The 21639-nt window shown below is 42.7% G+C and overlaps 1 protein-coding gene across 3 annotated transcripts in view; it reads left to right on the forward strand.

Moving 5' to 3' along the window:
* specc1 (sperm antigen with calponin homology and coiled-coil domains 1) overlaps positions 1–21639 on the forward strand; it is a 69773-nt gene that overhangs the window by 12365 nt on the left and 35769 nt on the right. For 2 of the 3 annotated variants that reach the window (XM_070982436.1, XM_070982437.1), the window contains exons 2-3: positions 3123–3307; positions 3456–3591. In XM_070982436.1, the coding sequence (XP_070838537.1) occupies positions 3146–3307; positions 3456–3591 (298 nt within the window). In that variant the 5' untranslated portion in view covers positions 3123–3145. Of the gene's footprint in view, positions 1–3122; positions 3308–3455; positions 3592–11796; positions 12246–21639 lie in introns of those variants that run through there. The other variant, XM_070982438.1, reaches the window with a different exon arrangement.

Consider the following 21639-nt stretch of genomic DNA (forward strand, 5'->3'; position numbering starts at 1 on the left):
CTGGTTTGATCTGATATGATGAGCTATTTACATTATGTATGAGGCCTTGTGTGATGATGAAAGCACCCTGTCTTTTCCCTCAGGGTTGTATCATGTCAGATGTGTGAGAGATTGTTTCTTCCAGGACAAAACTGATAACAGCTGACTCCCAGAGTTTTTTCCTTATCTCCCTCCAGCAGTCCAGTTCAACCACAACCGTCAGAAAGAACCCGAGAAACTCCTCCATCACGCTGTCCTATATTCAGCCTTTACATTCATCGTCCTGTTTTTCAAAGCAATATAATTAAGGCAGATGACAAACCATTACTTATGGCTGTGGCGACTATAAATTACATTTGGTTTCCTAATTGGGTATTTTTTAAAGCAAATTCCATGTTTAGCTTTTTACCAGCCTTGTTTAAGCCACGATGTCATCATCCCACATATTTGTTATGTCAGACCGTGCAAGCTGTCGTGCAGTAAACATCAGTGAACGTTTGCCATCTTTGATAGCCAAGCTGCTTTTACAGGGAGATACCAAACTCACACTGCGTGTCTTAACTCTTGGCTAATTCAAGTTTAAAATCCACCCCGCTATCTGTCTCTCAAAGACATTTGGGTTCCTAACTAGGCCGTTGTAAAGTAAGTGGGACACAGTTCTGGCTCCGGAGAATCATGTCTCTGCAGAGGAATATGGAGAGGTCATATTCGCAGAGTCGAGTCCTGCAGTGGTTCAAAGGAGGTGAAAACAAAGTGGATTAGACTTACACTGTGCAGGCTCTTATCTCACAGGAAGTTTGTAATTTTAAAGACTTGTGTTTTAAAACGCTGCATTATTGTTTCACGATTGTCTGATTTAATTTATTCCACAAAATATTTGGTTGCTGCTTAGTTCCTAATAAATTTTGCAGCACTTCCTCATTTAGCTTACACAGACATCAGAGTAGTTTGGCCTTGTAAAGTGATCTAAAGGGAGGTGAGCCATGGCAGCTGAGGTGTTGGACTACCAGGCCAGGCAGGAGTTAGTCACAGGATCTTGTCTAGAGAGGTCTCAGTATCATATGATGGCCCAGGAGGGAGACACAACAGAGCATACAGTGTGTTCTTAATCAGATAAGCCCCTAAGCACCCACAAACATTCTCTAATGACATAATGTAAGAAATCCCAAACTGTACGTCCTCTGCTGGGAACATTTTACTGACGCGGACCACCTTGTCTACAGTTGTTAGTGTCCACACTGCTCCCAGCGCCATCATAGCATTATTTGTTAGATAATTGGTTCCTGCAGATTTTTACTGCAGCATCACTTGCCGGCCTCTGAACTGTTGTCTGACCACATTCAACATTTCAGTAAGTCCAGCAAAGCAGAGCAGAGGGGAAAAAGTGCTTGCAGAGACTAGAGGGTATCCCCATTAACAGCACTGTGTCTCTCAGAGGCAGGAGATCAGGTTACCCCAACGCTGATCAATGACTCAGGCAGTCCACTGGGAGCTACAGAGCTCTTTACCAGTCCACACTCTCCTTGGTTAAGTGCACTCTTACCTCCTTCCATTTCCTGCACCCACTCTTGTCCAGATGTGTGCATTTCCTTCTGCACATCAAATACACACCTTTAACAGTCTGTGTGACCACATCCTGTTGGAGCTGGAAAAATGAAGCTATTATTGTACTGCTTTTTATGCCTGTGACAGCTGTGGCCACATGCATTGTGTTGTCTAGTTGTCCCATTCTTGTGAATTTGATGTTTCAGGCCATTATTTAACACCATAACTCAGGAACAGAAAGGGAGATTGTGACCATATTTCACATTTGGTCAGATACTGAATTGGTGACACTCCTGGGTGTCCACCTTGAAACTGTGCTGATTGTAGAGATCTTCTGTGCTGTCAGGTTGAAGATGTGTGTGAAGCATCCACATTTTACAGTTACCACAACCTCATTGGTTCTGCTGATATTGAGCTTCAGGTGATCGTTGCACCATGTGATGAAGCTCTCTGTCAGTCCTCTGTACTCTACCTCTAAAAATAGTCCCTAAGTGATGACAGCATGTTTCTCACTGGAATCATACATGTTAATATAGAGACAATATAGTATTGACAAAAGAATACAGTCAGTACAGTTCAGTTTTGCCATAAGTACTCTCAAGACCTTTTATGAAATTCCTCCAAAGTCTTCACTACATATATTGTATGAATCTGGACAGACATGGATGTAAACTGCAGTTTGACTGGTTGGTGGAGGCACACAGCTGTGAGGCCGTATTTGTTAAGTATATTCCTTACAGAGGAGTGACAGTTGTGGCTGTAGCTGGCTGCATACCTCCTACTAGATCTGTGGAGATATTGCTGATTGTTGGTCAGTACTGCTGGTTTGAACAAATCAGATAAGAAATGTTTTTTTCTCTCCTCCATCTAGCAGGAAGTAGTTCAGTGCTGTTGCTACTGGAATAACCTTAACTGCACCCAGAGGCACCTCCTGCCTTGTATATTTTGGAACAGCCACAAAATGCCACTAGGCAGAGCTAATACAGTATAGCTTTCTTATTTACATGACCCAGCTGTGTACTGCCCAAGTTTTATGCAGCTATGGTGCTTGAGGGAGCACAGCTAGTGTTTTGCTGAAAGTGGGATGTTTTTTAGATGTAATATGATTCTTGCAGTGTTTTTTTCTTGTATGTATTTTTTTATTTTACAGTAGTGGTAATTTTCATGAAAGCTGTAGATCTATACTGCCCCACAAAGGAAGGAGGCAGAAACTTCAACTCTGGGACAAAATGGATTGATTGTAGTCAACACGATCAACAAAGTGTATTTATAAAGAAATCAGGTTGTTTTGGGTAATCAAAATGCAGATGTTTTTACAAATCAAATGCCAGTTTTGTACAGTTTCACTTGTCTTGTTCTCTTCCTAATTAATAGAAGATCATGTATTCATATTTCAGCAGTCCTTACTGGTGCCTCTGGAGCTGTAGACAGTGTCTTGCAGTGTTTTAAGAGAGCAACCTTCAGTGAGACACACCTGAGTATTGTCATTGAGGCGTCTGCCAACCAGCTCCAGGGGGAGCTGATCTGCTGTACTGCAGAGACACATTAATGCTGCCATTTTTCTTGAGAATAACCATTCAAAATGATTTCTCTCCCAGGTGTAGTTTGCTGAGACGCAGCCATGATGAAAACGGGCGCCACCAAGGTGGGCCTGCCCAAGCCAGGACTCCAGGAGCGGGCCAAGCAGGCCTCGTTGGCCCCCTCTTCCACCACCACCACCTCCACAGCCATGAAGACCTCCAGATCCTCCAGCATGCTGGCCTCAGACCAGCGCCTCAGCAGGGTGAGTCACAAGCACACTACCATCTACCAAGCTAACATGGTGATACTTTACATGAATAATGAAGCCTCTTAGATCACTCCAGAACATTATTCAAACATCAACATTATTAGACCTTTGTTGTTGATGCTAACAGCAGATGTGTTTGTAGCTGAAACGAGCCAGCAGTGATGATGCCTTGACAAAGCCTGCATTGGGAGCCGCTGCCTCTGGTTCCCGGATGAAGAAGACTGTGACCACCGGAGCCATCTCAGATCTTGCTGAGGCCCGTCCTCGCAGCCTGTCTGGTAAGGTCTGCCCACCACTCCTGTCAGATATTCTCAAGTAGCTAATTTCAGTGACTGAAAAGAGGCAAAGAACTGAAATCTTCACAAATTATGAATGTGATCTGCATGCTGTGTCAAAAGTGAGAGGTCATCATAGTAAATGCTGGAAGTAGTTACTAACCACTTGTGCCCACTAGAGGGCCACAGAACATCACTAAAGCTGCCTGCCGGGCCGTGGTGACCATTAGCTTGAAAGATGCTTCACTCTTTTTTTTCTTGCCTCACTTTAGTCTTGTCCTGTTGCCATTGATGACATGCAGGTGGCCGAGGACTATGGTTCTCAGGATTTTGGTCCAAAACTGAGAGACTGGATGCATTCATAGTCTGTTCCTCAGAAAACATCTGCTCAGCCCTGTTAACAGTAGGCTATGTTTTGGATGACAAATCATGAAACCTTTTTTTCTATCCAAAGACAGAGAGAGAGAGAGAAATGATGTTGGTGGTGTTCTTGGCTGGTGTTTTGATGTCATTTTTCTTTAGTATGTGTTGTCTGCTTGTGTGCATGTACAGTTAGTGTTGATAAATGTGTTGGCTTCACTAATAGTACGGTATTATGGGTTTATGTGTGTTCAGTCATGAGTTATCATTTAAGAAACGCTCCAGTGGTCTGAATGAAAAGAGAACGTCTGTGACCTCATGTTACATATATTAGGACATATGCAAATACTGTATAAGAACATGTTATTTCAGACAAACCCTTTCCAGTAATTATATGCTGCATTTCATTAAACTATTTCCTGTTGTGCTCAAAAGTGCCATAGTATGTATCCACATTTGAGCAGAAGTAAAGTATAGTTCTGAATAAACTGACTTCCTCAGGGTCTTCCTCCATTGCCCTGTAGCCCCTTTCCCAATAACCATATGTGTGATATAATTTTTAAAATCCAAACCAAAAAATCTGCCCACGTTTCTTCTTACACATGGCATGTTTAGGGACATCTTTTAGCTGACAGTGTCACACACTCTAAAAAACCTAGTATTTAAGATGGTGATTCACAGTGCAGTCTACTTCCATCTGTGTTGACTTTAGTTGCTGTCTTAACCCCAGTAGTCAACACAATGAAGATCCTTGGTGTGGGATGCTTACACTAAGTATGTAATTGCTTTATTCATGTTAATCTCTATTACTAAAGTGTTCAGGCTGCCCGTTAAGGTATGTCAAGTGGCATAACAAAGGCCTGTAGATCTTTTATGGCCCCGGTATTGCGTGTGAAAGCCAGAAGAAGGGTGGAGACACCTGACAGGCTTAAGCTGTTTAATAATGTACCTCTTTGGACATGTGTGGGACAAATACCTGCTGCCTGCTGTTGTTGGGGATTTGTGGTCCATGCTATCCATGTTCATTTCCTGTGAGTGAATCACGCACTTTAGGTTATTAGCTGTACTAGTCACTGAGTGTAATCTATTAAGTTGTGTGTTGGAATTGTACTTTGTGTGAGCATTGCGTGCTGCTGGATAAACAGAGCAACTACAAATACACCTGATAGCAAAACATGTATTACACGCAGGACAAATGTGGCGGTAGATAATGACAGGGATTTGTTTGCAGTAATTAATGTTTTTCACAGCACATCCTTGGAAAAATCCTCTGCGAGGGAGATGGCTGTGTTTGTTTACACTGGCCTGTGTGTCTAGATGCTGTGCTCCAGTGAAATTCTTCTTCAAAGGGTTGCTGTGCTGAAGCGAACATAATTGAATTCTACTTTGACAAAAGACTCCAAACTTGGTGTGAATCCACTGCCAAGTGACGCTCTTTCAAACGCAATTAGACCATGATCAGCTTGCATCGGATTGGGCTCTAATTAACCTAAGTTTGGTTTTTCAAAGCATTTTCACACCCAAGGACAAGAACAGATTCCCAGTTTGTGCTGTTCATGATAAATTCATTACTCTTCACGTACTTCTTTTGGCCTAGTTTTGCAAGCCTGGTAGCCAACCAAAGTTAAGGACAAGAATATTGTTAAATAATTCTTTGTCATAAAGAAAACATCTTTAAAACTGGGCAGAGTTGTGGTGCTGTTGTGTCGCTGCAGTCTGCATCAGGCAGAGTAGCATCCTTTATGTTAAGCTTGTTTTGCATTCTGGTCGCTGATCTTAACAAGGTGTTTGCCATTACTGCAGGAGTAGGATCATCCATCAGATGTTATTTCCTGCACTTTAGCCTCAAACGAGGTCAACCAACCAACTTTATGTGCCTGAATTAAAAATGACTGATAATTTGATCTTATCAAGTGTATTTGATCTAAATAATTTCACTGAGTTTACATTCACCTACTTAATATTCCATAATGTGCACTTTCTTAATGGAACACCATCAGATGTATGCAAACTGACATATCTTATTCTTGTGCATCACTGTAGGACACCATGACAAGAACAGTGTGTTTTGCACAGTGTGATGTTCCCAGTAGGCAGACTGTATTGTTCTGCACCTGGGCTGGGACTCCGCACCAGTGCATGTGAAGACTAATGATGACAGACAGTGAATGGATTTGTCAAACAGGTCTCAAAAATCAAGCTAATCAGCAAGTGGAAAATCAAGTCTGACACCTGAAAGAGCATTGAAGACCATGAATGTTAGCAGTGACAATCATCATTTAGTCTGCTGCTCTCAAGACTAAGTCACCAAGCCTGACCTGAGAGTTCTGCTGAGATATCCACACTGGGGAAATACCATGATTTGAATATAGATTGGGGTGGTGATCTGTGGTATTTTGAGCTCATTGATGTTGAGATGCTCAGAAATGTGTTGAGTGTTTTGTATTTATTGATGTGGAAGGGTATTCTCTTTTTGGGTGAAGTGAAAAGAACTTCCTTCACGACATGTTGGGATAACCATATTCACTGGAATACTGAGACGTGTCATCAGGCTCGTCTGAGTGACAGTCACCCATTAGTGTCATCAGGTTGGTCATAAACAGATGAGCTCCTCCCTAGATGATACGAGACATTACACACCGTCAAGAAGCAATCAGGACTCACTGGGCTTCAAGGCACACTGCAGCAGAACTGTCATCATACCCGTCAGGCAGTAAATGAGTCTTTTCGCAGAAGCCGTCCAAGCACATTTTGTGATTCAGCCGTGGATGCATGACAGAATCCTTACCGAGCACTGAAAACATGTTTTTACTTAAGTAGTGTGTGGAGTTTTACATGTAAGTTTATTAAGCAATGCACCGTCATTTTCAAACTGTATCTGTACCCACACCAGTTTTAGTAAATCAGTGCTAATTAAAAGTTGGAATGAGGACTGCAGTGGTGAGAATCTGCATTATTTATCTTCACCAGTTTTATCAGAACTGGGTCAGATCTGTCTGAGATGCTGTGCATGCATGGAAAAGCAAAACAACAAACAATACAGCCTTGTGTGCTAATTTAGTATAATTTTGAAAATTCCGGTTTGTGCTGCAGTCATTCTTCAGTCATGAAATTTATCGCTGCAGCCCTCTTTCCCTGGATGAAATTAGCCAGGATTGCCCACACCAGGTAGAAACTACCAGTTTTACAGGAGTCTTTGAAAGTATTTTCATGGCGTCTTATCTTGAATTCCAACTAGCTGTCAACCATGCGGCTATGGGCTTTGTACTGGAAATCTCACTGTAGTCACTATTCTTACATGATAAAAGGCTTTTGTCTTTCTAAAACACTTCAAACAAGTTCAAGGGACTAACACACAAGCGCAGTATCGGCTAAAAAGGTCTGCTGACTAACAATCTGACCCCACCCCTCGACTGCCCTCACAGCATGCCATACTGATAAGTCAAAACTGTTATCTTTGCTAATGGACTCTTGTCCCGATCACATTTGGCACTTAACCAGCTCTACTGTGCTGTCAGACAATGGGTTAAAACCCAGCCTCATCCTGATGACTTATTTAATACACTTCATCAATAATTCAGTAAAGCTTTCACTAGGAGAGGAGTCCCTGTGGAGCATGCAAGGAGAAGAGACAGAAGGAGATGAGACTGTCCTGCTCTATAAATAACAGGCGTGGTGGGGGTGTCTGCAGGGCATAACTTTACAAATGGGCACTTCATTGACAGGTGCCTTCTTCATGTCTGTTTTGGTCAGTGCTTTCACGTTGATCATGAATGTTTGGTTGAGTGGAGTTGATCTTAAGATGAATGTCTTTCAGTGAGTGTTCTCCTTGTCTGATTCACTGAAGTACTCTTATATTTTTTAGCACTTGAAGAGTCACAGTTGCTAATTAAATGGCACTGCTTCAGCATTAATCCAGGTCCAATGATACTTGACCTGCTGTAGTATTTTGCAACCATACCTGTTAGTCACAGACGGTGCTAAATGCAGTGCTAAATCTGTCGCCTTGCATTCCTATAATATTCTCAAATTCACAATGGAGACTTCGGTGTGTTATGCTAGTAGCAGCTCATGTAGCCCTGAACTGCTCACCTCAAGCAGAGATGAGGAATGGGCTACGGAGGTCTGGTAAGCTCACTTCTTTGCCACCCCCACATTTTTTAAACTTGTAGTCTTCGACCCCAGCTGACACTGACTGAAGTGACATCAGTCAGACAGTTTATCAGACTGTGCACAGCTCCCTCTGGAGCCACAAAAAGTCTTTATGCAACTTTCTTCACATATGCTTTAGTACCTGAAGACCTGTAAAAAGACTTTAATGTGAAATTGTGAGGGTTTTTTTTGTGATTGTTGGAGTGGTTATACCCCAAGTATGATAAATTAGGTTTTGTAAAAAAAAATAAAAAATAATAATAATTATAATAATAATACAAATAAATAGGTTTGAAATATAGAACTGCTACATAGTACATTTGGATATGCATCATTGAAAACAGAAAGCTAAACCACCATGAAGCGCAAATGTGTCTCATACTAAATTCAGCTAAGACCTAAGCGTTGCACCATTTAAAGGTTTTTAACTCAGCTCTCTGTTTTTTCTGGTTGAGCCAGAAACGATCAAGATACCTACACTAATCACGTTTTCTCTATTTCATGACGTATTACCTCTTCCACTTTTGGTAGCATCTAGTATCACTTGTTGCCTTGAGGTAAAAGTTGAGAACATGTTGAGTCTTTGACAAGAGTTTGCAGATTGTGTGAAAACACATGCACCTGCCAGCTTTACTGTGTTTCTGCTGCATGCTGTCGTTCTCCTGAGTGACGTGTCAGCGTATTACTGTCACTTCATAAATCCCACTCAGCAAACCAGCGAAAGTGAACGATCAGGATCAGCTTTACCAAAAAGCGTCAAGCTCTCTCATGCCACAGTGTTCACTTCTCTGTCCTACCGACCTATGAGGGACATACACAGATAATGTCAGTCTCCTGCATGAACAGTGTTATTGTGTTCACCACTGATTCAAATCCGTCTTGTATGTGCTTTTCTCTGTTCTGATTGAATGGAAATTACTGCAGGCTGAAGTTTTACTCAAGACCAAGTTTGTTTTTTGCTGCGTCATTCCCCAAATATCCATCAACCAAACACAGGACGTTCTTTTCGTTCACCTCTAGCCTCAGCTGTGTGAAAGGTCTGCTGTCAGTGGATAATGGAGGTGAGGTTTCTCTCAGCTTGTTCGCCATATGTGAGGTTTGCTGGCCACAGCAGATGGACGATGACGATCTGTTCCCCATTAATCAGCTCATAGCTTGTATCATTTCCTCATGGTACCAATTCGCTGCCAGGAGAGAGGGAAGATGGTGTATTATGCAAGTGTCAGTTGACCTTAGTTAACAGTCGTAGTGAAGGATAAGCATGAAGCCAGAGTATGTGTGAGTTTTACTATGCACAACTCAGACACCAGTCTCCAGACACCAGTAACATGTGGTCCCAGCAGGACCCTGTCTGTCTGTCTGTGTGTGTCAGTGTTTGGGAGGCAGGAGGAGAGAGAGAGGTATAGTCCTTGAGCTCCTCATATCTGTCAGATGGATTAATCAAACACGCCTCAGTCCACTGGGATGCCTCAGCCTGCACAAGCACTCAGCCATGACAGACACATACTGACATGAGCAGTAAAAAGACATACTTGCATGTAAATGCAGACAGACACGTGCAAATATACATACAAAATCACCCGCAGCTTTGTCTTTTATGTCCCCCGTACTGCCCTGTCCAAGTCTAAATATGTACAGTATATACAGTATGATTATGTGCTCCTCCAGTTATTATGCATGCAGTGTAAAAAGCAGAAATAGCTTTACTCCTACACAGTGTTAGATCAGTGGATCTTTGCTTCAAATTCCAGAATTAACACTGTATGTACGCATCTGACATCAACGCAGACATAAACACACCTGGCCCCTTTTAGGTTTGTTGACCAGAGTTTTGGCATGGAGTTTGAAATTCCTCTCTTGAGAAGCTTGTGACCCCAGTAAGTCCCCTAAAGATGCAAGACAGAGAGAAATGGTCTTGCCAGATCTTGAAAGAGGCCTGTTGGGCCCACAGAGATGGATGTCCTGTGGTGAGGAGAACATTCTTAGCTGGATTAGAGGCATGTTTGTTTACCAAGGTAGATGTGGTGCTCCAAGATGGGGAGAATATTGGGAAAGGGAGAGGAAAATGTACCAAGAGTTTATGCAACATTCATAAGATATGAAAAGGCTTAGAAGCAGCCTTGTACAGTGTTGTATCAAAGAGCTGAATATTCAACCTGACGTGGGCAGAATCATGCAGCAAACGAGACCTTCCTCACAGCTGCTGGAGAAGGTTTTGAAAGGCTTTTCTGACTGGTGTTTAAAATATTTTGTGCATCCAATACATGTTGAGCAAAACTGCAGTTACAACTGTAACTGTCCATGGCTTTATTATTCTTCCCAGTCATTTTTATTTCCATGGCTCTTCTCAGCCGTGAACACAATGGAAATAAGCTGGTAGCTGCTCTGGGCTTATGCAACAGAGATCCTCGTCCTACTGAAAATATCAGTGCTTATCTGTGTCAAGTATGGCTTTAAAAAATTGATGATGCAGTGAGGGTGAATTTTAATTTCTGATGAATAGTACTTCATACAGATTTGTGCTTGGCTTGCAGAGGTTTCATTTTGAACCATTACAGCACCGCATACTGTGTCATTGACACTCAGTTAATGTGACATGGTGCAGTCTTATTGTATTACTGTAAACTGAGGTTGGATGCAACACTTCGGCTGTCTCTTCAGAAAGCTACAAATAAAAAGCCATTTCTTTGTCTGCATATTTTAATCAATACTGGTGCTTGTATACTGGGTATAATTGTGGTATAGAGATATTTGTGGCCCATAGATAAATTATAATGGTCCTCGAAATCAATTAATCAGAGGCAATTTGCTGAAGAGTAGTTTCTGACTATCTCGTGTTTTGGCCAGACTTCCCTGAGGGATTCTTAATGATTTTCCTGGTAGTACAACTGAAAATGACAAGTCATCCTGTCTTGTAACTTGGTGTCTCCGCGTAGCTCCTGCCATCATGAATATTTAACACGTGCATACATTGTGAATGAGGACAGAAAAAAAACAAGCCTTCCTGTCTTTAGCTCCACACAACCCCACCAAAACTAGCACGCCACCCTCGATCTTTATACACATGTAGGCGCAGTCACATGTACACACATGCTATTGTTGCCTGCTGGGTACCCTGTAGAGAGGATGGTATAGTAAGCCTGGGGTGGCCTCTTATCCCCCAGATCAGCATCTCGTTTCCCCATTTATGAAGACTTTTGTTCAGAAATGGCAGTTGTGATAAGGGGGGGGGGCTGTGTGTGAGGTCCCAAGCTGCAAGTTCCCTTAGCAAGAAAAGACAAGAGCTGCACTGTCACCCTCTGCCAAAAATACACATAATGCCTCTGCTTTCCTCCTGCTCCTCCTGCTCCTCTTTCCTTCCTTCCACCCCCAACTCTCTCTCTCTCTCTCTCTCTCTCTCTCTCTCTCTCTCTCTCTCTCTCTCTCTCTCTCTCATGCTCTCTCGTATTTTCAGTACCAGCGAGAGGTTCATCTCACCATTGTTCAACTGGTATTGGGGAGAGTAAACTGGCTGGCAGTAGAGGGAGGAGGTGTATAGTGTGTGTGTGTGTGTGTGTGTGTGTGTGTGTGTGTGTGTGTGTGTGTGTGTGTGTGTGTGTGTGTGTGTGTGTGTGTGTGTGTGTGTGTGTGTGTGTGTGTGTGGCCTGGGAAGCCACTCCTCCTCTGAGCTGATTCCAGTCATCACAGCAATAATGAAGTGCACACAACGCCGCCTGCCCGCCTGCCTGCCAGTGTGACATAGTGTCACTATTCTGGAGGACACGCACATTCGCACACATTCACACACACACTTGCAGTCACTCACTGACAGGACGCACAGCCTGACTCCTCACACATGCATACACACAGTCCTGGGTAGGAGTGGAGAGGAGAAACGAAGACCAGAAGGAGGGAAGAATAAGAAGAATTTTATGTCTCTTTTGGTTTCCTCTGGGTGACTGACCGGCGCTGGTTGTGGGTGCTGGACAGAGACAGCAACCCCGACACTCACACCCCCCCCCCCACACACACACACACACACACACATACACCTCTCCCTCGCAGCCACGGATTCTTGGATTAGTCCGCCCCGGTGTGGAGAGTGGGAGTCGCGGAGCGGACCAACATGGGGAACCAGGCGGGGAGACAGGAGGAAACAGAGTCAGGTCTGCTTCTGTTGTACTGTGCTTTGCTTCAGCATCACTTACGCCGCTTTGTGTCTATCTGTCTGTCGCTATTGATGTAAAAAGCAAAGACATACATGTGTGACATACAGTAGATATGAGCAAATCCTCTGTCATGTCCTGTCTGAGTACATCTCAGACACGGCGAAGTCCTGACTAACGAGTACTGACAAAGATGCGCACCAACAGAGCACTGACTGAGTGCTGATTAATATGCCCAGGAGTTACAGAAGCTGTTTAAACGGGTTAGAAGTTAGTTGCTCTGCTCTCATCTTGTGGTTTTATTTGTGCAACCATGCATCTGGTATGTTGTGCGTCTGCGTTCAGTCGGCACAGGTCTGCATGTGTATATGTGTTTGCACCTGTGTGTAGATATTGGGATCTGGGCAGCCAGGGGGAAGTGCTGAGTGAGACTTGCCTGACAGTAAGCATGAGGGAACCTGCCAAAGGAGATAGTATCGTCAGTCTCATGCTCACATCTCTCCACTGCCCCGAGCTCACTGCGCCTCAGTAAGATTTCCATTTCAAAGTCCCTCTGAACTGCACTCAGCAGCAACTTCACGCTCATCAAAAGACAACCAAGCTCTTCCCTGTCTTTGTAACCTCTCTGAATTCCTTTAACAAAATTAGCATTTGCATCGTGTACTTGTGTATGAGCCTTCTCACATTCGCACATATGCGCTCACAGCTTCATCGTATCTTTGCGCTATTATGCGATTATGTCTGTATGTTTCCAACCCTACAAAAATAGACACTGAATAGACCAGTGCCAGGTGGCTTGCGAGGGCAACAGGCACGGACACACACAATCACGCACACACCATACAGTGGAGTATTTTATCAGTGGTGGGTGTAAAGCTGCATCGTTTCATAGCAGTAGTGTGTGTTGCTTGAAGATAGAGCACAGAAGGCTCAGATTGGAAGGCAATGGTAGCAAGCTGCTGCATGCTTAAAAAGATTAGCTCCCGGTTTCTTCTCCATGCACACACACTCACACACACACAGCATACAGTGCAAAGTTAATACATCATACACAAAACAAAAGAGTGTTGTTGAGTTATGAGTCAGAAAGTAGGAACAAAGGAGGCTAATATTACTTTATTTACTTCTTTGATCTCACTAAACATTCTCGAGTTACGAAGCAAATTTGGGCTGCTTGTTGACAAATATTACTCTTGGTACAAAATGATTATGCCATTGGAACACATGGGTGATATATGGAAGTCTGTGGGGTCAAAAGTGAGTCAGAGTAAAATGTTTGCTCAGCCAGTGAAGGAATGCGCCATCACAGTCACACTCCATACAATCAATCACGTTCTCCAGGCTACGAAAAATATTTAAACTCTGCTTGGTGCAGTACGCCATGGTCCTTGGTCCAACCTCCCACATGAACTTCCATTATGAAATGAAGCAGTCAGCTATATTGTTAATTGATTGACCTGTTATGCTTGTAAATCCACTCTCCATTTTCTCCAATGAGCCTCTATGGTAAATGAAAATTGATCGCGAAAAGGCTTGATTTTTCACGATGCCCCCTCATGACATGAAGCTATGGATCCAAGAGCACGGATATCAAGGACATGCAGAAGCCCTTGAGTCTGTTTTTCTCAGGATTACAGTATAATAGTAAGCATACAGACTTTTACACCTTTTATTGAAGCAGGGTCTCATTGTCTGCTTTGGTCAGATGAACAGCAACATAGTGATGGACAAGAAAAGTTTGTCCTCTCCACCCCAACCGTGAAATGGCCAGCTGAGGTTTGTCAGACTCTAAGCTTGGAGAGAAGAATAACAGTTCTGGTGCTGGAAGTGGGGAAAGAAATGTGGGAACAGGAGGAACTAGTTCAGATTTGATTGATGGTGCTATCTCTGAAGTGGCAGGCTAAGGAGTAAACTGTCTGCTGCTGTGATAAGGAGGTCGTTATCAGAACCAAATTGCCCTGACTGCTACTACACCGAGCCTTCCTGTCTCCCGACTGGCTCACCAGGAGAGTGGCCAAGACCAGAGCCTGCGGTCAGCATGTTGTCGGCTGTTGATGAATTGTCAGTGAAATATAGTCCAATAACAGTGGGTCTATTTTCAGGGCTTCAGCTCAGTTAGTTGTACCCATTTGGGCCCAGGATTAAAGCAAAGTTGAAATATGTTTGTGCAGTGAGGTAAAATAGATTGTCGGGAATTTCACATGGTCAAAAATGGGAAATGTTAAACACCCACGGTTTCTCCAGAAGTTTGATGGGGATGCTTGAAGGTAGCTGTAATGTTTGAAGATGGTGCCAAAAACAAACACAGTGTTTTTTGAAAGAACGGGATGCTTTCAATGGAGCAGTCAGCATCTTGTCTTTGGAATAATGTTGTTCTTTTTGTCTGCACTGAGTTTATCAGCAAACAGCAATATTAAGTTATTATTTTTATGGGTGCCGGTGCAGATACATGGCTCAGCTCAGACATCCATTATGAATTTTCTCAAATTTCAGCACCATAATGACATTATGTGATGTTGATTTGAAGATTTTTCTCACCTTCTTCAGGACCTCTGGGCACTTCCACTTCTGAACAAGGTTGTGTTCTAGATTTTACTTTGACTGACATTTCCCTGATTTTCCTATCAGCTTTGCTGCATCTGTTAGGGTGGGACAGTCAAAGCCTTTGTCCCTCTAATTGGTTCATGGAGTTTGGTGACCTCATGAAATTCCCAACATAGCTCCCGCCCAATATTCACACTAGCAGAAGTCTAAACAACCAGAGTGACCAAAAACACCTGTGTGGGTGTGCAGGGTCTTTATTAAAGGTACTTTTTATTGATATGCTCTTGCTAGCTCACTTCCGCTAGGCAACAGTGCCCTGGATAGATGTGACAGGAAGCTGTGTTTTCATGTTGTGCTTTAGTAGGATTAAGTTCTGCGTGGCTTCTGCTCGGTGAACCTCTGCGTTAAGGCAATTTTCATGCTCAGGTTTCACACATAAGCCACGCTGATCTTGGCTTCCTCTCAGACAGACAGCGACATCTGTCTTCCTCTTTTCTTCAAACAGTATTTTTGTGTACTGACATTGTTTTAGCAGCCATCTTGCTGACAAATATATCACAGCATTGAAAATAAGATCAAGAGACCACCGCAGAGTAGCCTTATTCCAACACTGATACTCAATGCCTGTCTGTCAGCTATAATGTCTGGTGAAGCACTGATTCATCATGCCTGCTTGGTACTGCTCCCATTCAGAGCGGACTTCTACGCCACCATGAGCAAAAGGACAAAGAATGTGGAAATGCGTAGATTCTTGTGCCATCTCAACACCATATCCGAGCAGACTGACGTAGAGCAGGGATTCAACGTGAGGAAGCACGTTTGTCCAGCGTCTGATAGCTGTGAGGAAGTTACATCAGTCATACTTTCCAGGCAGTTAGCAGTTGGTACAGTAAACACACAGGCCTTTCCACAGTGCTTTGTGTTTGCTGAGGGAGGCGTGTGCTGTATTAAATGTCCTGTTTGTGCGACTGGAGAATATGACCTGGAAATCAGAGTTGGTATATTAGAATCTTCAGGCCTGAGCTCATAAAAATCCTGAATTTATGGTAAAGCAACTAACCATGCATGTAAAAAAATTGACACCGTGAAAACGTTTGAGTTGGATTTGACATGTAAGCCACTAAGCCTGCCATTGTGTGTTCAATGCATACCAAATCGAACCTGTTGTGATGTGGTTTGTGTATCTGTCAGCAGCTGGCTGTGATCCTGTGATCAGTAATCCTGGCCTTTCTGTGGATGTAGGTTCTGCTGTCTGCTGCTATCCAGCATTGTTTTTGTCTCCAGATCCACAGCCCAAAGAAAATCAAACTGCTGTCATTTTCTGAGAGTAGAACTGGGAAAACTCCAGAAACGGCAAAATTCATTAACACATCCTGAAGAAAAGGTTGTGCTGGAAGTTGACATAGGGACTTCTTGTGGGTCGTATGACACAACTAATATGATATATTCATTCAGGTTTGGTTCTTTCACTCTTGCCGTGTAGGAACTGTCATGATGGCTTGAATTTACGTCACCTTGTCTGAAATGTTGCTTTTGTGATTGGTGGTGTGAGTCTTTTTGTAGAATTGTTTGTCTCCAGCTGTGGAGTGGAAAGAGTTGCTTGAGATTAACGGCTGTCCTGTCTTTAAATCTCTCTTTGCAGCTTAATCTTTCCACAGTATATGTTTTTTTTAATTCTCGTCAATCCAGGAAAGTAAATCACAAATGCTTGATGCTTCTCAAATCTTGTAACGTTTATTCAAAGGGTATAAGGATAAAATAGAAATCATCAGAGGCTTCAAACTAAGTTAGCAATAGTCATCACAACCAATTACCCATCGCACACGCTGATCCTATAAACCTGCAATCATGTAAAATGATATATTATTATTACCCTCAGTGGGTCCTGTGTTAAACTGTTTTCCATTTGGAGCATAAAGAAATTCTCCCCCTCAGTTGGCCGGCTCATGGTCCTTGCTATTGGATATCTCTGTAAGGTATTGGCTCCATAAGTAGTGTAAAGCAGAGTGGATCCACATAAGGATGCTGTGCTAAAAGTTTAAGCGTGCGGGCCAGTTGAAATGATTCAATCAAAATGATTAAAGGAGCCAAAGAACGCAGGCCAAGTGGCCCTGCGTGGCTTGCCAGCTCTCATGCTGAACTTCCATGCTGTTCTGCAGAGGAAGCACTGAGCTGTTCGCTTTTCAGACAGAAACAAGCATATCAGCTGAAATACACAATGAAGTCTTACATATGTCTTTTTTTTAAGGGTAGGCTGGAGGGTCAGCTGTAGACACAATTAATGAACATGCCGCCTGCTGACAAGAGAGTCACAGCAGCGGCTTCAGAGTAATAATGAGGCTGATTCACTGGGCCTCTGCTGGACAGTTGGAAATACTTTTGCTTTTCAGATGTCTCTGTGTCGGCTGATAAATGAGCAGTCTTTACTTTGCGTGTGTCAGTCCAGTAATGTTTTTTTCAGTGATTGAGACTAGCCACATTCACTGTCTCTTTGCTTTGCTATGTTTTATTATTTTTCACTGGTAATTGAGTAATCCCAAGAGGAGAAATATCACCTCTGCTACTGAGCATAATCTCCTGCATATCAAGTCCAGTGTGTAATTATACAATGTTACCTTCATTCAGCTGATGGAAGAGAGGAATATCTTTTGTAATGAATAAAATATGCTAAGTAAGCAGACCTCAGACCTTCTTTTATGTTTTTGATGAAAACTAGTCAAGAACAGCATTGTTAGGAGTTGAGCTGACAAAATACAACTGGAAAAATTTGATTTTATGTCTGTGAAAGTCAGAGCATGTTGACTTTCTTTCCAAACATGTCAAACATTTAGCCAGACACTTGCTTTATTTGGAATCCGTGGATTGTGTGATGAACTTATCCAGAGTGTGAATAGCCATGCAGATCCTCTGGAGTCAGTCCCTGAACTTAGATTCAAGGACAGGTGTCAGCCTGTCGTTAGCCTTTAGTAAATCTCTGAAGCTTGATGATCTGTATATCTGGTTTACACAGCTGACTGTTGCAGAGACCGACACTGCTCCTCTTGTAATTAATCAGTTTGGTTCCATTGAGCTTCTGTAGTTTTATATTATTTGTTTGCTGCTTTATTTAACTGCTTATATATCATATGTCCCAGACCGGAGGCAATCACAGATTCCAGCTGCTTTTCAGGAAATATAATGTAAAATGTTTTCATGCTGTATTCACCAAACATGTGATCTTTATTACACAATCAATTATTAATCCAACTAAAGTTCCTTGATTTTGAAGTTGAACATTATTACAATACAAAAGCAAATTTTATCCTCAGCAAGTCGTGCTGTCATGGCTTTCAGTGGCACATTGTTGTGATGCAGCTTAGCGTCCAGGCTAATCTCTGCTCAGTCACTGTGGCAGTCATGGAGCCTCGGCTCTGTCTATCTTCCACTCCAGTAAGAGGAAAGGAATGCCTGTGAGTCCCGGCGTCTGACTGAGGGGCGCCTGTTGACCTATTTCATGCCCTGTCAGTTGGACAACAGGAAGGCCAGATACACAGACTGCGTTTTCTGTCTCTCCTCTCCACTTCCACCTGACTCAAAAACTGCATACCACATTTCCTGGAACACAGAAGGGAAGACAGAGGAGTGGCAGCGAGAGACTCCCGTCCAAAGCTTGTTTGCGATGGTGACGAAGCCGGTGCGTCATTTCAGGTGCCAGCTCTCTGACACTTGACCACCTGCAGTCATTAATTCATCACGACTCTTCACCCATGACCCTCCTGTGGTGTAAATTGAAGACTCTGTGCACTTTTCTCACAAAACACTCTGTCACCTCTTGGCTGGCTGGCAGGCCGGCTGCAGTTAACTGGCTGGTGCTGGACTGTGTCCAGCCACACGGCTCTCGCTGTGATTTGAAAGCTTATCTTCATTAGAAAGAAAGAAGCCAGCACAGTGCATTACTGTGATCAGGGAGCTGACTTCCCATGAAATAACCGAATGCTTTTGGATTACTGGAAGTCAGTCTGTGCAATTCATTTAGATAATTAGTTACTGTAAACATGCTCAGTCTCCTCAGACAGGTTTATTGAAGTTGGCAGCAAGTCTGTGTTTGTAGCTACTGTCTAAACTGTCATCCACATGAAAGATCCCTAATCTGGAATAATTGACAAAGAGTCTTCTTTAATCTATAGTGTAAAATATGACTTTTCTTCAGCGTTTTAGAAACAGTTCCTAAAAATACTCTTGGTGACAGTGTTCTCTTTCATTGGGAAAGATTTTCTACACTTTCTCCAAAACTGGTGTTTTGTAGTGTTTGCACTTTGCTATCAATAAGAGCTGGTCTGCTCACACTGCATGAGGATTTATTCCTTGCTAGAGGAGGAAAGCTCCTCAGTGAGCCATTTAACTGCCCATTTCACTCCTTTTCACAGATTTAGTGCTTCTCAGAGGTAGCTATAAATGGTCCTGGACCTGGCCTACATGGAAGACAGCACTACATTAAGACTGAGCTAACTCTTAACCACCTTGGTCTTGGATATTTCAGTTTTGATTTCTTGAAAGAAAATTTGCACTTGCACACCTATGGTAGAGAGAATTTTGAAGGCTGTAAACAAATGTGGACACAAAGAACAGTGCACATATTTCAGTTCATTATGACCAAAGACGTTTGTGTCCTAATTACCGCCACACAGCAGGTTTTGACTAGCCTCATAAAATTGCCACGCCTGACGTTTGTAATGAGGTGTGTAACCTTTGTGATGGGGTGGACATTTAGTAGCAGTTAAATCCTTCTCTCCTTTTCAGCAGCCATTAAGAAAGAGGATGATTACAATGTGACTCAAAAGGGTTTGCAGCAGAGGTCCAAAAAATGTGATGGTGCTGTGTTATTAACTGGTTTTCTTGTTTACTTTCCTTTGTCTTTATTGCGTTTGACTTTGTAGCACACAGGACAAAATATTGTTATCTATAAGCCACATATGTGGATGCTCTTTTTTGTCTTGTATTCATCAAGGATGAAATGAAATGGGCAATGTAATTTACAGCAGTGCACGGGTACATGTTAATGCACTTACCCTCTTTCTCTCCTGGGAGTCTTTTCAGGTGGTCACTGAGCAGCTGCACAAGAGCAATTGAAGGTTAAGTGTCTGATTCAGGAGAATCTCAGCTGTAGTGTTTGCAAGGGAAAAGCTTCTCAGTCTCTGTTTGTCCACTTGTCAGTGGAACATCATCATTCATTTTGTCATTGTTCAGTATGGCTGTCACACATTAAAGAGACTATTTCTCATATCTAATCCAGTATCATGTTCAGCCAGAAGTTCGGAGCTGTCTCCTCGTGCCCTCAAAGTGTCAGTTTAAGTGGAGTCTATTCTCCATTCTTGCTCTCCTGGCAGAGCCGTGCCTTGCCTTCGCTCTGCGTTTGGCAAAGTGGGTTTGAATTGAAATAATGCACTTTGTGCAGTTGCTGTGTTGGTCTTGGAAACAGGTTGTCTAACTCTGGTGGTATTTTTAATATCCTAGAGACGTGCTGATAAAGCCTTGGCCAATATCAGCTGTATCAAGCCAACATTTGTCCAAATGTGGAACTGACATTTTAAAATCTTTCTCTCTGAGAGGATGTCTTTTAATACATTTAATAAAATATAGTCATAGCATTTAAAAACACTTTAGAAAGATGTTCTGCACAAGTTAAACCTGCTCTGCACCTGCATTTGTACTACAAATGCATATTTGTATATGTATTGGCTGGTACAGATAAAAAGAACAAAAAAACATCAGTGGTTGTGGATTAAAATGTATGGAAATGTTTCCTCTGCAGTGACAGAGTTGTAAGACCTTTGAGTTCATTTCAGAGGCTCTGTAAATATCTCACACTGTATTCTAGTGTCTGTTCCAGCCCCTGTAGGATCGTGCTGTCTTGCATGTGCTGACTCCTGGCATCTGGACTGGTGTCATTTCTCTGTACACATTAAGCAGCTGTGGTGATGTCATGGTTAAAGAGGTGGGCGATCTAAAGATGAGTGAGTTCATGTGCTCCATCTGGCTTTTATTCACCAAGAGCCAGAGGAAAACAGAATATGAAGGAGCAGCAAGTGAAAGGCTGTCCCACAGTCCCACTCCTGGCATCACTCATCCTCATGGGAATGGACTGATCTTAATCACATTGGACTCCTCTCACTCTCTGTCTCTAACAAGGACCTATTGTCCTGCTCTTTATTACCACCCATAATGGGAATATGACAAGTGGCCGTAAAATAGACGTGAGCTGCTTGTAGTCTTTTTCTGCCCTGCCTGGATGATGCTTCCTGTAGTGCGTAGTAAATAGTCATTTCTAACACACAGTGCTGATTTAGTGTTAACATCTTCCATGTGACAGTACATAATTTAGGAGTGCACGCCGTCCTCATTCTGTCACTCATGGATTCATCCTCTGTGAAGTTCAGAGAAAAGTGACTGTAGATTTTTAATGGCACCCTGGATATTTTTCAAGTTCAAGTCTGTCCTAATCTAACTGATTGGGATGAAGTGCAGCCTTAATGTGAATTTAAATGCCAGCATCCCTTCAGTGCAGACAGGTTGGACTTTGGCTTTTAACAGAGAGCCTTATCTTGCTGACATTCAAGGCTGACAGAATTGAGTGTTTCTCTGCCTTTCTTCATTTTTATAGCCCCTAATTTTCTTACTTTACTCAACAATTTAAGGTTATCATTGAAAGTTGGGTTTTGTTTTATATGTGTTGTTTGTTTTAGATTTTCCATTTCCTGTGCTGATATGTCTTTACCTCTCTACTTAAAGCATCTCACTTTAACCACAGCTCCACTCTCTGGGAATGTTAAACGGCTTTGTACCCCAGAAACTGTGCCAGTGTTGGCAGCTC

This window comes from Chaetodon trifascialis, chromosome 16 (genome assembly GCF_039877785.1).
Source record: "Chaetodon trifascialis isolate fChaTrf1 chromosome 16, fChaTrf1.hap1, whole genome shotgun sequence".
NCBI lineage: Eukaryota > Metazoa > Chordata > Actinopteri > Chaetodontiformes > Chaetodontidae > Chaetodon > Chaetodon trifascialis.